We start from the raw sequence: 20888 nt of genomic DNA, 5'->3' as shown, positions 1-20888 counted from the left end.
TAAATAATGGCATTTTCCTGCCTTTGCCCCAAGCAGTCTGGCTCGTGGACAGGGTTTGCCTTGAAAGCTTTGTTAAATACTGACAAAACGACGTCCTCGTCCCTCTTTCCACCAACGGTGAGATAATTTGTTGACTAATGATAAATGAGGAAGAATCTCCTCCCTGTGAGGGCAGGGAGGCCCTGGCACAGGGTGCCCAGAGACGCTGTGGCTGCCCCTGGAAGTGTCCAAGGCCAGGTTGGACATTGGGGCAGGGGGTGGAATGAGATGGTTTTAAGGAGGTTTCCAATCCAAACCATTCCACACACGCACGATTTTTGTTCAAACTCGGTTCCTTGTCTCTTCCGTTTCCCAGAACCGCATCCAAGGAGCCGTCTTTGACTTTGTCACTCAGCAAGCCTTCGACATCGTCATCATGATGCTCATTTGCCTCAACATGGTGACCATGATGGTGGAGACAGATACGCAGAGCAAGCAGATGGAGGACATCCTTTACTGGATCAACTTTGTGTTCGTCATCTTTTTCACCTGTGAGTGCGTGCTGAAGATGTTCGCCTTGCGGCACTACTACTTCACCATCGGCTGGAACATTTTTGACTTCGTGGTTGTGATTCTGTCCATCGTGGGTAAGTGTGACACTGGTTTGAGGTCTTGGGGTGCCAGGCTGTTTCGGCGTTTGCAGGGTAGAACGTGTTCTTGTCTTCGAAGGGGATGTGTAGGTACCAGGACTTCAAGGTTCTCTTTAAGCCTCGGGAAGAGACCGTGGCAAAATTTGTCTGCCTGAAGTCCTGACTGATGCCTCTTCCCTCTGTTCTGGCATTCCTTTCCAGCTGTGTGGAGTAAACCACTTGACAATTGCTCTCTCTGTCTTTAAAAACTGAAGTTTCACTCACCTCATCAGAATATTGCAATGCTCAGGAACCCCTGGAAACGGCCCTGCAGGGCTTCCTGCCACAGCACGTGACTTGTTTGCACTTTGTTTGGATGCTGAATCCATGTTTCCTCCAACAGGTTTTGAGTTTTTTAGCATCTAGCCTGCAAAATATGCACAACCTCACAAATGAATGGGAGTAAAGCTTGGCAGGGCACAAGGCACGCTGACAAACCACCAGCTTTCAGACCATCACGCAGCCTAAAACTCAGCCCCAGTTTTTGCTGCTGCTTGGAATCAGGTTTATCTTAAACACTTTTAGCACCTTCAGAGCAGAGTCCTGGCTCCCATGGCAGCGTTAGGCACTGGGAGCAGATGTGCCCAAGAAGCAACCCGTTCATCCTTATCCAGGAGGGATGAAGCTGAACCTCTTTCCCTCTCCATGTAGGAGAACTATTTAGGGAGCCAGAGCATTTAGTAAAGACCTAGAATCACAGAATCATGGAGTGTCCTGAGTGGGAAGGGACCCCCAGGGATCATCCACTCCAACCCCTTGGCCCTGCACAGACCCCCCAACAACCCCAGCCTGGGCATCCCTGGCAGCGCTGTCCCAACGCTCCTGGAGCTCTGGCAGCCTCGGGGCCGTGCCCATTCCCTGGGGAGCCTGGGCAGTGCCTGACCCTCCTCTGGGAGAAGAACCTTTCCCGATATCCTCCCCTGGCCCAGCTCTGGCCATTCCCTCGTGTCCTGCCACTGGTGACAGGGAGCAGAGTTCAGAGCTGCCCCTCCACTGCCCCTCGGGAGGACTTAACCTGCCTGAACGTGAGACCTCTGGCTCGCAGAGACCCTCAGAAAATCCAGCCAAGGTGTTCCATGGGCCCCCTCTGTCACTAGGCTCAGAGGAAGCAGCGGCCTGTGCCACCTCCGTTGTCACACTTGTTGCCTCTCTTCTTTAGGAATGTTCCTGGCTGAAATCATTGAGAAGTACTTTGTGTCACCCACTCTCTTCCGAGTGATCCGCCTGGCTCGCATCGGCCGCATCCTGCGATTAATCAAAGGAGCCAAAGGAATCCGCACGCTGCTTTTTGCCTTAATGATGTCCCTGCCTGCCTTGTTCAACATCGGCCTCTTGCTCTTCTTGGTCATGTTCATCTTCTCCATCTTCGGCATGTCGAACTTCGCCTACGTCAAGCATGAGGCTGGCATCGATGATATGTTCAATTTTGAGACCTTTGGCAACAGCATGATCTGCTTGTTCCAGATCACCACCTCGGCTGGCTGGGACGGGCTCCTGCTGCCCATCCTGAACCGGCCGCCGGACTGCGACCTGGACAAGGAGCACCCGGGCAGCGGCTTTAAGGGGGATTGCGGGAACCCTTCGGTGGGGATATTTTTCTTTGTGAGTTACATCATCATCTCCTTCCTGATTGTGGTCAACATGTACATTGCCATCATCCTGGAGAACTTCAGCGTGGCGACGGAGGAGAGCGCAGATCCGCTCAGCGAGGACGACTTTGAGACGTTCTATGAGATCTGGGAGAAGTTCGACCCCGACGCCACGCAGTTCATCGAGTACAGCAAGCTCGCGGACTTTGCTGACGCTTTGGAGCATCCCCTCCGCGTCCCAAAACCCAACACCATTGAACTCATCGCCATGGACCTGCCTATGGTAAGTGGGGACAGGATCCACTGTTTGGACATCCTGTTTGCCTTCACCAAACGTGTCCTGGGGGACAGCGGGGAGCTGGATATCCTGAGACAGCAGATGGAGGAGAGATTTGTGGCTTCCAACCCTTCCAAAGTGTCTTATGAGCCCATCACCACGACGCTGCGGCGCAAGCAGGAGGAGGTGTCGGCGGTGGTGATCCAGAGGGCTTACAGGGCTCGTTTGGCACGACGGGGCTTCATCAGCCGAAGGCCTGCCACCACCAAACTGGAGAACGGGGGAGCTAACAGGGAGAAAAAGGAAGGCACCCCATCCACGGCGTCCCTGCCGTCCTACGACAGCGTCACCAAACCTGAGAAGGAGAAACAGCAGCGGGCGGAGGAGGGGAGGCGAGAAAAGGCAAAGAGACAAAAAGACACCAGGGAATCCAAGTGTTGAGACAAAAAAAAAAAAAAAAAACAACAAAAAAAACCCCAACCAAACAAAAAAATTTAAAAAAAAAAAAATAGTAGAATTGTACGAATTCAAATATTTGCAAGCGAAAAAAAAAAAAAAAGATTGTTTACAAACTTCCTGAAATATATCAATACAGAACAGCTGTGGAGACACTTACCTGAAGATCTTATACCAAACATAGTCTGCTTACTGTGTGACAGCGTTGCATCTAAAGCAGTGACCTACCACCTGTTTAAAGGACCCTGTAAACAAACATTTAAACACAAAAAAAAAAAAAAGGAAAAAAAAAGGATTTTCTATTGTTTGGGCAGGTGGATACTGCATGTTCCACATCAGTCAATGCAACTTAGGACAAACAAGCAAAATAAATCACACCCACACCCACACCCAGAGAAACAAAACCCGCTGCTGGGATTCATGTATTTTCCAAAGCAGCCCCAAATGGATTTTATTTTCCCATTTTGTTGATTATTCTCGGAAGAAAACCCAGAAGTCACAATGTTAATGGGTTTGTTCATGCAAAACTAGATTTGCATTTAGTTAAAGCAGCAAAAAAAAAGGAAAAAAAAAGAGAAAAAAAAAAGAGAAAAAAATTGAAAAAGAGTTAAAACAAGTAGAACAAAAAAAGGAAAAATGAAACAAAGCACCCATTAAGCCCACTGAGTTATCATAGTTTATTATTTGAGATTTATTATTTGCATTCTACTTTCTACATGGGCTTTACTTGGTTTGGGAGATGGGGTAATCGGGTACCTTCAGCCTGGAGCCAGCTCGGGCTGATCCCCCCCCCAAAAACAAAGTGCTCGTTAACGCGTCGAAGCGATTTGCATGACGGCATGACCAGGGACCATGCATGAGGAACCATAACCACGAGACACGCAGTCACCTGTCCACAGAGGTGTGTTAAGCCATAAATTCGAGGCACTCCACTGAGTATCTACCGCACACTGTATTTGGAGAGAAACCTTAGTGATGCTCCTGCCCGGCACCAGTCCGTCCCAGTTCACAGAGAATCTTCCATAAACCTGCCAGTAGAAGAAAAAAAATAAACACCTAACAAAAAAAAAACAAAAAAAAACAAAAAAAAAAACAAACCCAACAAAAAACCCCAGACAGAAAAACTCCCGAGGTAACTCTAAAACCACAAAAACCCCCAACAAAACCCAGCGAGCAGATGAATGAATTGTGTGTGTCCGTTTAACAACTTTTCGACTTTCTTTTCCATACAGCCATGGTTTTTGCACACTGAAATAGAACAAAAATTCAAAATGCTGCTCTGGACCTCACCAAAGGGGAGAGGATAAATCTGGGAATGGCTTGTTATCCATGTCACTGTAAATCCAAAACCTAGGGCTTCAACCAGCCAGCAAGGTCAGTCGTATCCTGCAATATTTAGCATTAATACTATGAATTATTGTTCAGCCTCCATCCTGCAGTGTAGACACTTCTTTTGGTAGAGATAAATGTTAACAAAAAAGAAGCAGCAGCATGTTATCTCTGCTAGTAGGAATTCGGGGAGCTCACCCACAGCGATCCTGCCCCCAGGGTCGGGGATGGGCTTGGGACTCGCCCTCGCTTCTCCCGCGGCCACCGGGACTCCTGCTCGGGTGTGGGGACGCAGAGCTGGACCCCGGGGTCCTGCTGCTCTTGGTGGCCTGGGGTGTAGCCAGGAGGGGTTTTGGGGGCTGCAGCCCAGCAGGGGCCCGGTGCCTTCACCTTGGTCCCGTTCCCCGCAGCTCCAGCGGGGCTGGGGGCGATGGGCGCTGCCCCTGGGCTGCCCTCGCTGCAGCAGGAGGGCATCGCCAGCCACGCCCGGCTGATCCTGCTTCCTCACGCCCAGCTCCGTCTTGGGGTGTCCTCACGGCTCAGCCAGATCTCAGGCCAGCCCCACGGAGTTTGGGGGTGTCTCTTCAGGGCCAGGGGCAGCGCAGGGGGGACGTTTGGACCCATCCCAACTAAGGGTACCCAGACCAGTGGAAAAAAAAAAAACCCACAACCAACCCCCAAGACGCCAGAGCTCGACGGGAGCATGAATCTCAGTTTGCAGAATCCCATAACGCAGAAAATAATGACAGGAATCAGCTAAAAGAAACCAAACCCAAGCAGGAAGCCATCCAGCAGCCATCTGTGCCACCTCGGCATCCTCGGGGCGGCCCCGCCACCGCCACGGCACGGGAGCAGGTCTGCTCCACAGCAGGGACCTCGTCTGTCCTGCCTTGCCCTCGTTGCTCCTAGGATGGGATGTATAATAACAATAATAATAATAATAATTAATAACAATAATAATGAAGAAACAAAAAAAATCTACATACATATGTACAGGCTACATTGTAAACAGCACAAAAACAAAAACAAAAAAACCAAACAAAAAAAAAAAAAGGAGAAAATAGCTGAAAAGTGTGGTTGAACTTTTTAAGAGAATATTATAAATACTGTAATATATCATTTTATTTTATTGGCATGCCTTTTTGTAAATACAAAGAACTACAAAAATTATAGAATGGCTTCTGGCTTATGCCATTGTCCATGGTTATTTTTATTTTTTTAAGATTTTTCTGTTGTCCTTAGACTTTAGATAGCCAGGAAATGTCCCCCAAAGGAAAAAAAAAACAACAACAACAACAAAAAATTCCAAACAAACCCCTAGTCCCCCCCAAAATAGATTTTAACAAAAGCTTTCTTGCAAGTGATATTTGCAGCAGCAAAAGTGTCTATTTTTGGGTTCCAATGTGCAATAAGTCGACCACTTCTATGCAAGATTTGGCTGAACTTCATAATTGTTCTTAGGCTGGGCTGAGTCTTGTGGGTGACGCTCGGTGCGTTAGCGTTTGTGCTGGCAACTCATGAAGCTGCTCAATTACTTTAAAATAAAAAGTCCCTTCAAACTCTGTACAGATATGATTTTTGTTGTAACGTTTTATCAGTACGAGGCGCGGCAGGTCCCTGAGCAGGAAGGGGGAGAGGGAGGAGCTCCTTCAGCCTTCTGGCGGCCGGAGTTGGTTCTCCCGCTCAAAAAAAGGAGTTGAAGGGGTGTTTGGGGCTGGGTTTCTCCTTTAGTTTCCTCCCCGGGGGAGCAGGAGTGATGGGTCCTCACTGGGTGAAGCCGAGGTTGGAGGAAATTTGGGGCAAAGAGGCACGGGGACCTTGGTGTGCCACCCGGATCTCCAAATTCAAACAGCTGCACGGAATTCACGTTCCGGGTTCAGGGGTTTGGGAGCGAAGTTTAAGGAGGGGGTGGTGTCGTTAGAAAGATGTAGCCAAAACTCACAACCGCTTCAAGTAGTCCCCGTCCCTTTCCCACCTCTAAAATCCTCCCTTTTTGGGTTAATTTGTGACTCCGGAAGTGCGGAGGGGAGGGTGATGATGAAATGCCAGTCCAAGCTGCTTTATTCACTTTGCCCTTCACCTTTTTTTAAAATATGGAAGCCAATGTTGAAAAAAGCAGTTCAGGTAACCCCGTGGTGTTCCGTAGAGGCCACACCTGAGTCTGAATGATTTTTCTGCTGCAAAAATAAAATAAAATTGGAAAAAAAACCCCCGCCACAAAGCAACAAGCTGTTAAAGCTGTAAAAGCTCACTAGTGAAGATCAGTGTGTTAGAAATTGCATGGTGGCTCATACCGGTCTTACCCAACATGATTAACAACCCTATAAGCCAAAAGAAAATGAAATAAACGTTACCCTTTTCACCGTACAAGGGAAGGTTGTCTTGGTGTCCCAGTTATTTCCCTGGTTGCATTCTCACTCCTCCTCCCCTTCCTCCTCCTCTGTGCTTCCTCCAAGCCTTTTCTAGGGTGGTTTTACCAAGCAGAGTGAGGTGCAGGAGAAGCTGTTGGAAGGTCGGTGGTGTTTGTGGTGTCGGGTGCCCGCAGGTGCCCGGTGGGCGCGGCTCAGCCCGCGCTGGGTCCCCGGGGTCGGTGCCCGCTCGGGGCTCCCATTGCTGGGGCAGGTGGGGGCCCTCGGTGGGGAGGGGGGGCTCCGTGCTGGGTCTGCTCTGGCAGGGCAGGACGTTGTTCTGTGATGGCTCAGCCTGTAAGGGCTGTAAGGGCTCACCCCCTCACCCCTCCCCTGGAACCCCTCACCTGGAACCCCTCACCTGGAATCCCTTATCCCATAACCCCTCCCCTGGAACCCCTCACCTGGAACCCCTTATCCCATAACCCCTCACCTGGAACCCCTCATCCGTAACCCCTCACCTGGAACCCCTCCCCTGTAACCCCTCACCTGTAACCCCTTATCCCATAACCTTTCACCTGTAACCTCTCACCCCATAACTCCTCACCAGTAACCCCTCACCCCATAACCCCGCACTTGTAACCCCTCACCCCATACCCCCTCACCCCATAACTCCGCACTTGTAACCCCTTATCCCGTAGCCCCTCACCCCATAACCCCTCACCTGTAACCCCTCACCCCATACCCCCTCACCCCATACCCCCTCCCCCCATACCCCCTCCCCCCATACCCCCTCCCCCCATAACCCCTCCCCTGTAACCCCTCACCCCATAACCCCTCATCCCATAACCCCTCACCCCATAACCCCTCCCCTGTAACCCCTCATCCCATAACCCCTCACCCCATAACCCCTCACCCCATACCCCCTCCCCCCATACCCCCTCCCCCCATAACCCCTCACCCCATAACCCCTCACCCCATAACCCCTCACCCCATACCCCCTCACCCCATAACCCCTCACCTGTAACCCCTCACCCCATAACCCCTCACCCCATAACCCCTCACCCCATACCCCCTCACCCCATACCCCCTCCCCTGCAGCCCCCATCACTTGCCCTGGAAGGACCCAAGGAGGACCCGGAGCAGTTGCGGAGTCCCCCCGAGAGCCGGGGAGGGGCTGGGAGGCAGCAGCGCGGTGTGGGGGCGGCGCTGGGGGCTCCTGCTGCCCTCAGCGCTGGCAGAGCGCGGCTCCCACCCCTGCTCTGGCATCAGCCCTGAGCCCGTGGGATCCCGCTGGACTGACAGGGACTGGGGCAGGGGGGTCAAGTGGGGGTTCCTGCTGCTCAGTGCTGCTAAAGGGCCCTGAATTGGGGCTGCGGCCGGCGCCTGCTGACCCCTCACCTGCACCCCACCGCCAGCCTCCACCTGCTTCCACTCCCGACCAGAAGGGCTGAGCTGGGCACGAGCCTCACCACAGGCAGGGTTTAACCTGGAGTTGAATGTCCCTTGGAATTGCTTTTCATATTTGAGTTTTGGGCACTTTGGAATTATTTTTCATAGGAAACATAATCGTGAGTTTTGGTCCAATTTATTTAACAAATGTGAATTTTGCTGCTCCGTTGAGGCCAGTTAAAGCAAACCCAGAGCGTGGTTGTGCCGTCCTGCACCTCCCCCATGTCACACACTGGTAACACTGGTTTAACTGGGCGCAGGGATGGAGGATTCCCAGTTCTCCCCATCTGTAAATGTGGTGGCTCATTCCCTACCTCACAGGGGTGTTGTGAGGCTTCATTAGCGACCGAGTGCGATGCGTTGAGGGTCGCAGGCACTGAGGTGCGTGCAGGCAGAGCGGGACACTGGAGCACTGAGGGGGTGACCAAAAATGCTGCTACGAAAGTCCCGCACCCTCCTCCCGCTGTCCACCTGCGGGGCAGGGCCAGTTCTTCCCTCTGACACCCGCTCAGGCCACTGGTGTTTGCCCCGTGCTCTTCGTGCTCCCCCTTCCACCCCGCGGTTTTTCTCTCTGTTCTGTTTTACCTGGGGAGAGGAGGAGGATGGAGCTGGGGGAGGGTGGAGGAAGGCGATGGAGGAACGGGCTGGGAGTTCCATGGCTGAACTTTTGAGTTCCTTTGTACTGTACATCTTTTTACTTTGGAATTTGCAATAAAGAGGTATGTCCATCTTGTTTTAACAACTTCTCCTGACTGCCCTGTCTTTCTGTTACCTTCACTCCCTAGTCCCCAGAATCCACGTCCCCAGCTCAGACAGGTCATCGCTCCTGGGGCAGAAGCCAGGGCAGGGCAGGACTCCCGTGGTGGCTTTACAAAGTGAGGCTGGTCTGAAATGAGGACGTCCAACGCCAGCCCCTGCCCTGAAGGAGAATCCAGGAATCACTGGGGGCGTGGGGAGGGAGTCACGGCTTTGAAACCCCCCCAGGCACAACACAAAGCTCATCCCAACCCCATCCCGGCGTATTCTGCCTCCTCCTTCAGGGAGGTCGAGTGCTGCTTTAGGAGGTATCTTTAGATTATTATTATATCCTGCCACGACCATCCTGCTCCCTCCCCCTATCCCTGCAAATCCACACCACTCCAGGGAAAATTTCCAACCTGGAGCAGCCCCTGTGGCCATCGGGAAATGCTCCATCCAACGCTCTCTGCTCCACTGCATCCTCCTCTTGCTCCATCCCCTGGCGCCGGGGCTGAGCGGCTCCTCGGGCTCCCTGCGGCCGAGGCAGCCGTGCTGCGACACGGGGGGGACGAGGGGACAGATGGCAAAGCAGCCCTGCACCCCCAGCAGCGCCAGACCACGGAGCAGCGTGAGCAGAGCCTGACCTTCACTGGTGGCCACGGGGACAGCTCGGTGCCAGGGGCTGCCCGTGCTGGTGCTCCAGGCAGTGACGCTCCAATGGCAGCGGGTGCCATTTTATTTAGGGGGGATAAAGAAAAGCCTTCTATAAATCAGATTTGCTGGTCTTTGAAAGCTGCACTCAGGGTTATTTGTCCTTCCCTTGTTGGAAGGAGTGGTTGGATTGATGCAAATCATTTCTTAATACAAAGTGCGGGTTTAATTCTAATTGCAGCCGCACCGGTGGCCACGATCAGACCCAAAGCACCTCGCCTTGGTTCGATTTCAGCAGCAGGGAGAGGCCACAGACCCTCCAGGGCCCCAACGATGCTGGATCCCACAGTGAACCCCACAATGAGCCCCAGGTACTGGCTCAGCCCGACAACCCAGCAGAGAGGTTTTGTTCCCTTCCTGTCCCGAGGAGACATGGCCAAGGGAGCTTTGCCCAGCTCCATCCCTGCCACGGGCAACTCTGGCATCCAGTGACACACGGGGACATCTCCAGCACAGCTGGAGTTGGTGGTGGTGCCTGGTGGTCATCTCGCCCTGGATGAGCCAAAGACGGGCCCCTCCCTGCCCAGCAGAACACACAGGGTCGGTCTCTGCATCTCAATCCCTCCACGGGCCTTTACTGGGTCTTCTTTTCCCTTTAGCGGTGCCACCCCGCTTTCAGGCGCCCAGGAGCCTCCTCCAGTGGCAGAAGTACATCGCGGTCGCCGTGAGGAGCGTGGAGCTGAGGAAGGCTCCCAGGACGCCCAGGACCACGGGGCGGACCCAGCCCAGGAGGCCGCGGCCGTACTGGGGGGGCCGGTGCCGCTCGAAGAGCAGGTGCCCGTTCTGGGGAGCCCTCCTGGCCCGCGCCCCGCCAGGCTGCAGCTGCACGGAGCTGAGGTGCTGCACGCTCCGGCTGTAGCCCTCCACGTTCCTCCGCAGCTGCAGGCTCCGGTCTTGGTTCAGGTTTTTCCCCAGCTCCCGGGCGACGTCGGAGCGCCCGATTTGGTGGAGGCCACGGACCAGGCGGTCCCAGGTGGTCACCTCTCCCGCCGTCACCAGCCAGTGCCGCAGGGCTTCGGAGCATCCCCTGGGGCTGCGGCTGCCCCGGCGGCGGCGGATGGGGCGATTCTCCTCGGAGAAATGCTCCGGCTCCGGGATGCCCAGTTCTTCATCGGGGCTGTTCAGCTCCACCTGCAGCTGGTGGCACTCGGAGTCGGCCAGCAGCTCGGCGATGCGGCCCATAGTGTGATGGCCCACGGTGGCCGCCACCGTGTCCTCACACCGGCCGCCCACGGCCAGCACGAGCAGGACGAGGCCCAGGTGCAGCAGCATTGTTTGGATGCCAGCGTGGATTCGGTGCCTCCCAGCATTGGGGTGTCCCAGGAGCCTGGAACCCCCCCTGACCTCACAGACCAGGGGCGAGGTCCCTGTCACTGGGCCCCTTGTCCTGTGTCACCTTCCAGGACTGAGCATGCCACGGCCTGGCAGCCCTCCTGGCATCCTGGCATCCCCTAACTTGGCCTTCCCAAGCCCCTGTGGGGCGGCAGGGTGTGTAGGGACACGGGAACACACCAAATGTGTCCTTAATCACCTCTGGGGACAAACCAAGGTGCTGTAACTCCAGGAGGAGCTTCGGGGCACCTTCACTGCGGACAGTGACGCTTGTCCATCTTTGGACAAATGAAGCCTTTGCTTCCCCCATCCTCCTCATCCTGGAGCACCCTGCCTTCATCCGTGGGGTTTAACTGAGCTGGGACTGTCCGGGCTCCACAGCCGCCGTCCCCACCTCTCTGCCAGCAGCTCTGGAGCAGCGGGATGGGGCCGGTTCTGCTCCTCGGGACACCTCCACCACCCTACCCCACTCCCACCTCCCAAGGGCCACAGCAGCAGCTCCCCTGGCCCTCCCCAAGCAGAGGGGACGCAGCTCCCACCCCTCCGGACCTGCCTCTTCCTCTCCCACCCCAAAGCGACAGAGCCGAGTGGGCTTTAGCCAAGGCGGCTTCACTCGGGCTCTGGGCCAGGACCCCGCAGCCACGAGGTGGCAACGCAGCCCTGAGGTGCCACCAGTGCTCTGCTTCGAGCCGGGGTGACGATAAACCGCAATTCCCCTGGATCACCCCAAAAATCCCACTGCGGAGGCGGCGGGGCTGGCAGCAAGTGCAGAGGAGCCGAGCCCCCCTTTGCTGGAGGAGGATGATGAGGAAAATGGAGCCTTCCTCCCGTTTTCCTGGCCGAGACTCCTCAGCTCAGGTCATTCATTCACCTCGGGGGTCCCCGTAAAGGATGGGTTGTTGTGGGCACTCCGCTGCTGGCACGAAGGCTCCAGCCCCTCCTGGTGACTGGCCAGGGATGTCACCGTGTCCCCTTCCAGCCACTGGACCCCTGACCACCCTCCCACGCCGTTCCCAGCCCCCCCTCTACCTGCAGAGGCTGAGTGGGGTCTCAGCAGCCCCCAAACCTCCGGGAGCCCCCCAGGCCTGGGCTGGGTGGGGGGACCCTCCAGCAGGACCCCCCTCCCTCCTCATCACCCCTGGCCCGACGAGAGAGGGGCAGCCCTGGACCCCCCCATCACCCCAAGGAGAGGAACTGTTCAGGTAATCTCTTTTAATACTGTGTAATACTTTTTTTTTTTTTCTTTTTTTCTTTTTTTAAAATACAGCATTTCTTGAGGTAGACCATCCCAGCCCTAGAGCTTGTCTGTCTCAGACATCAACAAGACATGAATTAAATACTTTCATGTACAATATGTTGCAAAATGAGGTAGAAATGGTTACAGAGAGTGTACAAATAGGATAATAATAATAATAATAATAAGTCTTCAGGAACCCAGCACGACTTTTTGGAGATGGGAGGCAAAGGGGTGCCCTGGTAATGCCCTGGATGCAAGAGGAAATTAGGAAAAATTGGGGAAAAAACCTGGCAGACACCTCTGGGGGGGGCCCCTGTGAGGGATCTGTTCTCTCTGCATGTGCAGACCCTGAGGTTTGGGGGGGCTGCTCCAAGGGGGAGGCCTTTAGAGCACTAAAAAGAATAAAAATTGACAATTTCAGTGGGGCAAACCCCCACCGCGATGCAAAGAGGGGCCAGGGGATGGGCTGGGGGTTCACGCTCTGTGCAAAGCCCCTCGCTCAGCCCTGAGGGGCTTTATTTTTTGGGGGGGAGGAGGGGAAGCGGGGGGGAAGTGATTTGCCCGATCTGTGGCCAGCTGCTGCCAGGGCTCCTTAGTGCTCAGAGGAGCCAGAAATCCCCGAAACTGAGGGAAAAAGGAGCTCGGAGTCAGCGCCGGAATCCTCCCGGCCACGCCTGGGGGATCCCCGTGGTCCCATCCCCCAGTGCAAGATCCCTCCCAGTCCCAACCTGGTGCTGGGGTCCCCTCCGTGACCCCCCCCGGATGCAGCAAAAGACTCCGGGGGGACCCACCCTGCTCCAAAAAGCGGTGCCAGCGACAGCTCCCAACCTACAGCACTAAACTTTGCACTGAAGACACGTTACTCCACCAAACGCTACAAGAACGATGTCGAAAACAAAACTTAAAATAAAATTATGGCATAATATATGTGGAAAGCACCTGAAATACATTCAAATTTCATCTTTGTAACAGCTTCAAGTTTATTTTTCCTTTTATGTCTTCCTTTCTTCACCCCCTTTGGAAGCAAATGCAGGAGGCAGCTTTGTCCCAGGTCGGAAAACTCTTAAAAAAATCTCCTTTTTCCTTTTCTGAGAAGATAAAAAGTGTTTTTAAAAAAAACATTCTTTAGTTTTTCTGAGGTAATTCTTTTCCTGAGTAGTTAAAAAGAAAAAACGAACAAACAAAAAATACTACAGACCTTACAAAAATAAAAACCCAAGTCTAGGATATTCAACAATCTACAGCATTTTACTCCAAAACCCCCTGGTTTTGGGGTGTAACCCATTGGTTTGGGGTCTAACCCCCCCGGTTTGGGGTGTAACCTCCTTGTTTTGGGGTGAAATTCCCTGCGTTTGGGTGTCTCCCCGAGCTCCCCCTTTCCCTGATCGTCGCCAGGTGAGAAGGGGCTCAAAAGACACCCGAGGTATTTCTGTTGGGAGTAACGAGAAGCAATCAAAAAACCATAATAAAGCTTTTGGGGTGGATGGGGGAGCTCCCGATGCCACAGAGCCGAACCCCAGGGCCCTGCTGGCAGCGCCGCTCCGGGGACGGATGGTGGGGAAAACAATAAATAGCTTATCCTGAGTCGTGGGCGACGCTCCCGAAAAGCCACGGCGCGGGACATCCCCGGGCGAGTCCGACACGGGCGAGATGAGGTACGTGGTGCTGCCGGCAGGGCTGGCCGGCGTCCCCTGCGCTTCGGGACGAGGGACCCGACCCCACTCAGAGAACCGGGCCCTAATCCCCATCCCAAACCCGCCCCCGCCGCCTCGGGGTCCGTCCCCGCTGCCCCGCTGCCGTCAGTGCCTGGTGCCGTACATCTTATCCCACTCCAGGAACAAGTCCAGCTCCTTCTGCGAGGCGGCGGGGCGCACCTTGCAGAACGCCTTCTCCAGGTCCTGGTAGCAGGTGGGGGGCCCGGTGAGCGCACGGCGAGCGGCCCCGGCGTGCTGGCAGAGCCGCAGCAGCTCGGCACCGGAGAAGCTCTCGGTGCGCTGTGCCAGGGCCGCCAGCTCCCGCTCGCTCAGGCAGCAGCTCTGCTGGGCCAGCGCCTGGCGCAGGATGTGCCGCCGTGCCGCGCCGTCCGGCGGCGGGATGTACAGCCGTGTGCCGAAGCGCCGGTGCGACGCCTCGTCTATGCTGCCCGGCCGGGCCGTGGTGCCGATGACCACCACGTTCTGCTCGGATGAGGTAGCCACGTTGTCCAGGTAGGAGAGGAGCTGGGACTTGAGGTTGCTCACCTGGCTGCCGTCCTCGCCCGCCCGGGCCGCCAGCAAGGACTCGGCCTCGGTGATGAGCACCACGGCGGGCTGCCGGCAGTTGGCCACGAAGAACACGGTCTGCAGGATCTTCTCGGCTTCGGCCTTCCAGGTGGAGAGCAGCGTGGTGCCGCTGAGCCTCAGCAGGGTGGAGCCCAGCTGGGTGGAGATGCAGCGGCTCAGCAGCGTCTTCCCTGTTCCACGGGGCCCGAAGAGCAGCAGGGTCCGGAGCGGGTGGCTCGTGCCGCTGTAGGTGCCGGGGCGCAGGATGGGCCACACCAGCTCCTCCTCGATGGCCGCCTTCACGGAGACCTGCCCGGCGATGTCCGACCACTGCACCGGCGGCCCCCGCTCCACCACCTTGGTGTTCACCAGCTCCAGCACCAGCGGGTCGACGTTCTTGGGCTGCTCCTCCAGCGGGGCACCGCCGAACACCAGCGCTTTGGAAGGCAGGCGCAGCGGGAACGGGGCCCCTGCCTCGGCCGGCCGCTCCCCGTTGGCGAGGGGGGGGCTGAACTTCTCGAAGGGCTCTGCCGGCCTCAGGGGAGCGTCCCTGGCGCCGTAGGACGGCGAGACCATGCCCTTCATCTGCTGCCCGCCGTACTTGCCGCCGTGTTCTTCGCTGTTCCCAGCTCCCGCCGGCCGCTTCCCGGGCTTGAAGGCCACCTGGGGGGACTCGCCGCTGCCGCTGAAGCCGTTCCCCCGGCACTCCCCATTGTCCGACATGGGGTAGGGGGACTTTGGCTGCTCGTAGCTGTATTTCCTGTACCTGCCCTCCCCGTCGTCCTCCCCGCCGATGTCGAACGCCTTCCTCTTCAGCGTGCCTGCCGCCTCGGTGCCCAGGGGTGGCACGGCCAGGGGCCCCAAGCCAGCGCCCTGGTAGCCATAGCCAGGGACCCCCGGCGGGCGGGCAGTGGGCGGCGGGGCCGGGATGGGGGTGGGTGCCGCGATGCCGGAGGGCAGGTAGGAGGCAGAGGGGTGCGGCGGGTGGATGCCCCCGTAGCCCGGCTGTGGCGGGTAGCTGCTGGCCGCGTAGTTGTACATGGGGCCGGAAGAGCCGTAGCCCGGCACCAGGGCGGGCGAGGGGTGTGGGGGCTGCAGGAGCCCTGAGCTGTGGAGAGCAGGAGGGTGCGGGGGGGGAAGCGCTGCCGCTGGCTGGGTGCAGTAGCTGGAGGGCAAGTAGGTGCCACCGTAGCCTGAGGGGTACTCCTGAGATGCCCCGAGCCCCCCAGAGCCGGCAGCGGCTGCTCCGCAGGAGTTGCCAGGGTACACGGGATCGGCGAGGTTGGCTGACACCACCGGCGAGCCGCCAAGCCCGATGGCCCCGCTGCCGGCAGGGACAGCCGGCGGCACCACCCCCTTGGCGCCGGGGAGGCCATCGTGGATGGGGGTCAGGGGGTAGGTGCCGTCAGAGCCGTGTGCCCCCGGCCAGGGCTCCCCGTCCCCCTTCTGGCCGTTAACGGGCCCGAAGGCGCCGTCCCCGTATCCGCTGAGCGTCGAGCGCTCGTAGGGCGCGTCCAGCACCCCCGAGTACTTCTCGGCGTACCTCTTGAGGAGGTTGGAGGCTGTGAGCGCTGAGATGTCATCGTTGGCCCAGGCGTAGTTGAAGCGCTGGCGGGCGCTGGGGTACAGGTCGGACTTGTGGGCTGGCGAGGAGGTCGTGGAGGAGACGTCCAGGTGCTGCTCCGGCCACTGGTTCAGGGACTGGGCATGCTCTGGTGACCAGTGCATCTTCGACAGACCTGTGGGGACAGGACAGCACAGGTGAGAGCAGCACAACGGGAATTCTGCGTGGAGCATCCCCAAAACCTGCCCTGTCCTGCGCCCCATCGCAGCCCCGGGCTGTGAACACCTGCTGCATCCAACTGCGGACATTCACAGGATCGCTGAGGTCGGGAACGACCTCCAGGATCATCGAGTCCAAGCTTTGACCAATCCCCACCTTGTCACCCAGAGCAGAGCACTGAGTGCCATGTCCAGCTGCTCCCTGACCACCTCCAGGGATGGGGACTCCAGCATGCCCTGTCCGCCCCAATCCAATGCCTGACAACGCTTTCTGGGCAGGAATTCTTCCACCCTGAAACCCCCTTGACCGTGGGCACCTCCTGCTGAGGTTGGTATCACCCTCTCTTGCTCCAGCAACCACTGTGGTCCCCCCTCAGCCCCACGTCCAGTGCCTCGGGGGACGCTGACGCCAGAGCCAGGCGGGGACCTCGTGCCCCTCTCACTCGCTGCCCGCAGCCTTTAAGCCACTTTGTGGCCCCCGCACAATAAGATTACTTAATGCTTTAATTGACTTATAGGGCACTTGTGCTTCCACTTTGGATATCAAACTTCCACAAGAGGATTTAGAGGGCGGCTCCGTGTGGGGTGAGCTGGCCTCCCCCTGCATTTACGGTCATTATCAAAGAGCTCCTGGTGGATAAACGCACGGCGCATCCTCCAGGAGCTGCCCACGGGGCCGGCTGGGCACGGGGGGCAAAGGTACCCGGGAGATCTAAAGGGAAAAATGAGCATTTGGCTGATTCTGTGATGAGTAAGACATTTTCCTTAATTTTGGTTTTTTTAAGGAATTAAACCTGCAGGAGTTTCCATCCTTGCCCGGTGGGTGCAGAGTGCAGCAGAAACATCCGGCTGCAAGTGCCTGGGACTCAGGGATTTGGGGGCACCAGGAGAGCTGTCTGACCACTGCAGCATCGGCTCGGCAGCAATGAGGTGCCACCAGCCCAACGCACAAATCCCAGTGGCATTCCCGGCCTTTCGAGGTCAGGGAGCAGCTGCCCAGGAGAGCGACGCAGAGACAGCCACCCTCACCAGCCCCTCCTGGAGATGGGAGCACCTGGCAGCCCCCGGCCCAAGGAAACCCACATCCATGCCCGGCCCGCGGCAGCAGCATCCCCACACCCTGGCATGGACACAGACCCCGCGCAGCAACCGGGAACTCCCGGCTTCTCCAACCCCGGATTGACCCCCACGCCCCAACCCCACTGCTCAGCCACCGCTTAAAAATCTGGCATCCCGAGATGGGCCACGGATGGAATCGCTTCTCCGAAAGCCTGGAAGAGGGTGGCCATGGCCACGGCGCGTGGTTGGAAGTCCACCACAGCGGCACAGCTCCTCCAGCTCCATCCCCACGCCCCAGAGCTGCTGCAAGGAGCAGGGCAGCGGGGGGATGCACAGGCACGGCTTTGCAATCCCCAGGCAACCCCTTAAAGACAGGATGCGTTCGGGGGAAGAAAAACCCAAATCCGTGGAAAACCCACAGAGGGGGAGGGCGGCGGGCAGGGAGGAGCTGTCAGGGCTGAAACGGGATGTGAATGAGTGGCGGAGCGGGACAGATGTTTCAATGCTCCCCTTGGCAGTGTGAGAAAATTACTGTCCAGTGACCAAATGGCCGGGCCGGTTCCCACCCTCGCTGCTGCCCATTATCCCCAGCACAAGACAAAGGCGGGCAGGGGGGCTGGGCAGGGAGAATCCTATTGTTCCCGCCCGCCCTAATTATGGAAATCTTGTTAATCTATTCAGCAGCGAGTCTGAACTGGGCTTTTGTTCGGGGGTTTTTAGCGGGCGCACCGCTGAGGGTGTCCAACGGCTCGGCGTGGGGATGGGGATGGGGATGGGGTGCGCTGCCTCCCCCTGGGAAAAGCTGCAGCCACGAGGCCGTGGGATGCAGGGCAGCCCCAGAGCAGCATCGAGGAGCGGGGCGGCTTTGTTGGAACAGGCACGGCCCGTCCTCAGCCCTCGTGGGCAGGGCACGGCCACGGATGCGCACACGCGTGTGCACGTGTGCCCCGACCCCAGGCACGCGGTGCCGACGCCGCTGTGTAAAAACTCTGGGAAAAATCCTCACCGGAATGACCCACGGGCAGCACCCGTAGATGGCTGCACCCACCCCGCACCCCCGGGGGGATCAAGAGAGGGCTCCGGCGGATTTGGAGGGCGGAAAAGGAGAGAAGAGCAAACACGTTCAGGCTGAGGATGCAGTGAAGCTGCGGTTTAAGGGCCGTCCAACTCCCCCGAGCCCCAGGAAGAGGGACTGGCTCATGGAGGGAATGATCCAGATGGGTCTCACCCCTTCGGACAGCCCACGCCGCCCGGCAGCAGCATCCCAGCCCTTGGGTGCCAGGAGGAGCTGCCGAGCCGCCTCCGTCCCCTGCGCCACGGTCATCGTGCTGCTGCCTCCTCCTCCGCCAGCTCGGAGGATCCGAGCTTCTTCCAAAACGCACCGAGCAGTTTCACGACCCCTGAAATCCCTGCAGCGGTGCTGCCGAAAGCTGCGCTGCTCTGAGGGGCTGCCCGACCTCGCCGGGTTTTAATGCTCCGCTGGGCAAGCTTCAGGTCGGGAAGGAGCGAGCTGGGATGCTGCAGCCTCCTTCCACAGCCCAGCCTTCGCTGTGGGCCCCCAGTGCTCTCCCAAGCCCTGACAACGCAGATTTCCCATCTCTGGGACGTGCGTGGCGCGTCTTCCATGCGGATCTGCGCGCCCGGCGGTGGGCCTGGACGAGGAGGAGGAGGAGAGAAGAGGCTTACCCAAGTCTGCCCAGCAGCGGGAAGGACTTCTTCTTCTAAATGATGCGTTTCCTGATGACCTTTCGGGCTTCAGCTGCCTGAAGCAGAGCACTGGAGCTCCGGAGCTCATCCCTGACTCCTCGCAGCAGCGTAGGGCGAGTGCAGTGGCACCGTCCGAGTGAAATCAGGGCTGTGAGTCAGAATTACGACCTCTGACCCTCATGGAGAACCTGAGGCTGGTGGCAACGCCTCGGAGCCGCTCTTGCCCTAACGCTGGGTGTTAAAGCAACATATTGGCATTAAAGCAACATTCTGGCGCGTTGATACCCGGGCTGAGGCCGGATTCCCGTCATCTCCAGCAAACCCCGGCACGGCGGGTCTGGAACAGGCAGAACAGCCCGGCAGGTCCCAAAGGCAAGATCGGGGCACAGAGGGCACAAAGCCGCGCTCAGGGCGCGGCACAGCTCAGCCACGACACCAGCAGCACCAGCACGGGGCGCGGGGCTCCAGCCCCAGCCCAAGCTGGGCAGGGATTCCTCAGCAAAGGCTGAGTTTTCCCAGGTGAATTCAGGGTGTTTGGCTGCAGAGACGTTCCCTGTCCCCTCCTCACGGCGCTGACAGAGCCAGGGACGGGACTGGAATCAGAGCGGGGCGAAAAGGATCGGGGCCGACTCCCCCTGCACCCACTCCCATTCCCAGGAGGAACGGCCTCATCCCAGGCTGATCCCAAGGCTCCAGTGTCCGCTCCGGCAACTCATATATCAAGTGCAGAGCAGCTGGACACCAGCACAGGCCGGGAGTGACCAATGGGCCGTTGTCCATCTGTCCTTCCCCAGCCCCGGCCGCTGAATGAAAAATGCATCCGGATCGGCCGGGCCTGGCAGCAGCCGGGAGAGACCCCCACAGCCCATCTGCCACGGCCAGAGAGACCCCAGGGCCCAGGGAGGGAGGGAGCCACGGCCCGGGAATTCCGGGAGTGAGGGGACACGGCAGGAAAATCCAGGCGCTGTTAGCAAGGAGGTGGTGCAAGAACTGGATCTGAGGAATTTTGCTCTACGCTTCAGTAGAAGACAGGTGGGAGAAAAACTAGAATAGGATAGAATAGAATGAAATAGAAAATAAAATAAAACAGAAGAAAAAAGAAAAAGAAAAAGAAAAAGAAAAAGAAAAAGAAAAAGAAAAAGAAAAAGAAAAAGAAAAAGAAAAAGAAAAAGAAAAAGAAAAAGAGAAAAAGAAAAAGAAAAAGAGAAAAAGAAAAAGAAAAAAGAGAAAGAAAAAAGAGAAAAGAGAAAAGAAAAACCAGAATGAAATAAAATGAAATGAAGTAAAATAAAAGAGAATAAAATAAAATAAACCAAACCAAAATAAAATAAAAATAAATTAAATAAATAATTAAATGAAATAAACCAAAACAGAATAAAATACAATGAAGTGAAATAAAGTGAAATTAAATAAAGCAAAGTAAACTAAACCAAAATAAAATCCAACAGACCTAAGAAAAATGGACCTAAGAGAGTATAAAACCCCATTTTTGCCACTTCTATTTTTCTGGACATCTCCAGGTCTCCCGGACTCTTGAGGCTGTTGAAATCCGGGCTTCAGCCCTGCATCACCCCCGGGAGCACAGGACAAAACTGCTCAGCTGCTTGCCTGGGTCGGGACGGCGGAGCTGCCTCAGCCCCGCTCCCTCCACGGCACCAAGGATGAGCATTAATTAATTCCAAACTATCCATTAACCCCTTAATCCATCACGGCGCTGCCCACTCCCAGCTCCCTGGCACAGCATCCCTCCTCCAGCCACGCTGCCGCGGCTCCATCAGCCGACGCTCTCCTGCCCTGAGTGCTGCGGGACCCTCCTCGGGGTGACATTCCAGCGCCGGGCTCCACCAGCACGCTGCCCGAAGGACAGGGAAGGAGAATTTCCCCAGGAGCGCGGCTGAGCTCAGCTGAGCCCCACTCAGCTCGCCGGGTCCCCGCAGGGTGT

General features: G+C 56.8%; 2 protein-coding genes across 5 annotated transcripts in view; one reads left to right on the top strand and one right to left on the bottom strand.

Moving 5' to 3' along the window:
• SCN8A (sodium voltage-gated channel alpha subunit 8) overlaps positions 1-4087 on the top strand; it is a 53420-nt gene extending 49333 nt beyond the window's left edge. For all 4 annotated transcript variants that reach the window (XM_082299025.1, XM_082299026.1, XM_082299024.1 and 1 more), the window contains 2 exons: positions 356-626; positions 1828-4087. In XM_082299025.1, the coding sequence (XP_082155151.1) occupies positions 356-626; positions 1828-2975 (1419 nt within the window). In that variant the 3' untranslated portion in view covers positions 2976-4087. The remainder of the gene's footprint in view (positions 1-355; positions 627-1827) is intronic.
• A 9849-nt stretch (positions 4088-13936) lies between these two features.
• FIGNL2 (fidgetin like 2) lies at positions 13937-16126 on the bottom strand (the record flags this gene model as incomplete). Its single annotated transcript, XM_082299017.1, has 1 exon — positions 13937-16126. The coding sequence occupies one exon, from the start codon at positions 16124-16126 to the stop codon at positions 13937-13939; it is 2190 nt and encodes a 729-aa protein (XP_082155143.1).
• Positions 16127-20888: the final 4762 nt, after the last annotated feature.

This window comes from Coloeus monedula (assembly GCF_965178545.1).
Source record: "Coloeus monedula genome assembly, chromosome: 30".
NCBI lineage: Eukaryota > Metazoa > Chordata > Aves > Passeriformes > Corvidae > Coloeus > Coloeus monedula.
Note: the sequence above shows the minus strand (reverse complement) of the source record. Positions and strands in the feature narration are given on the sequence as shown.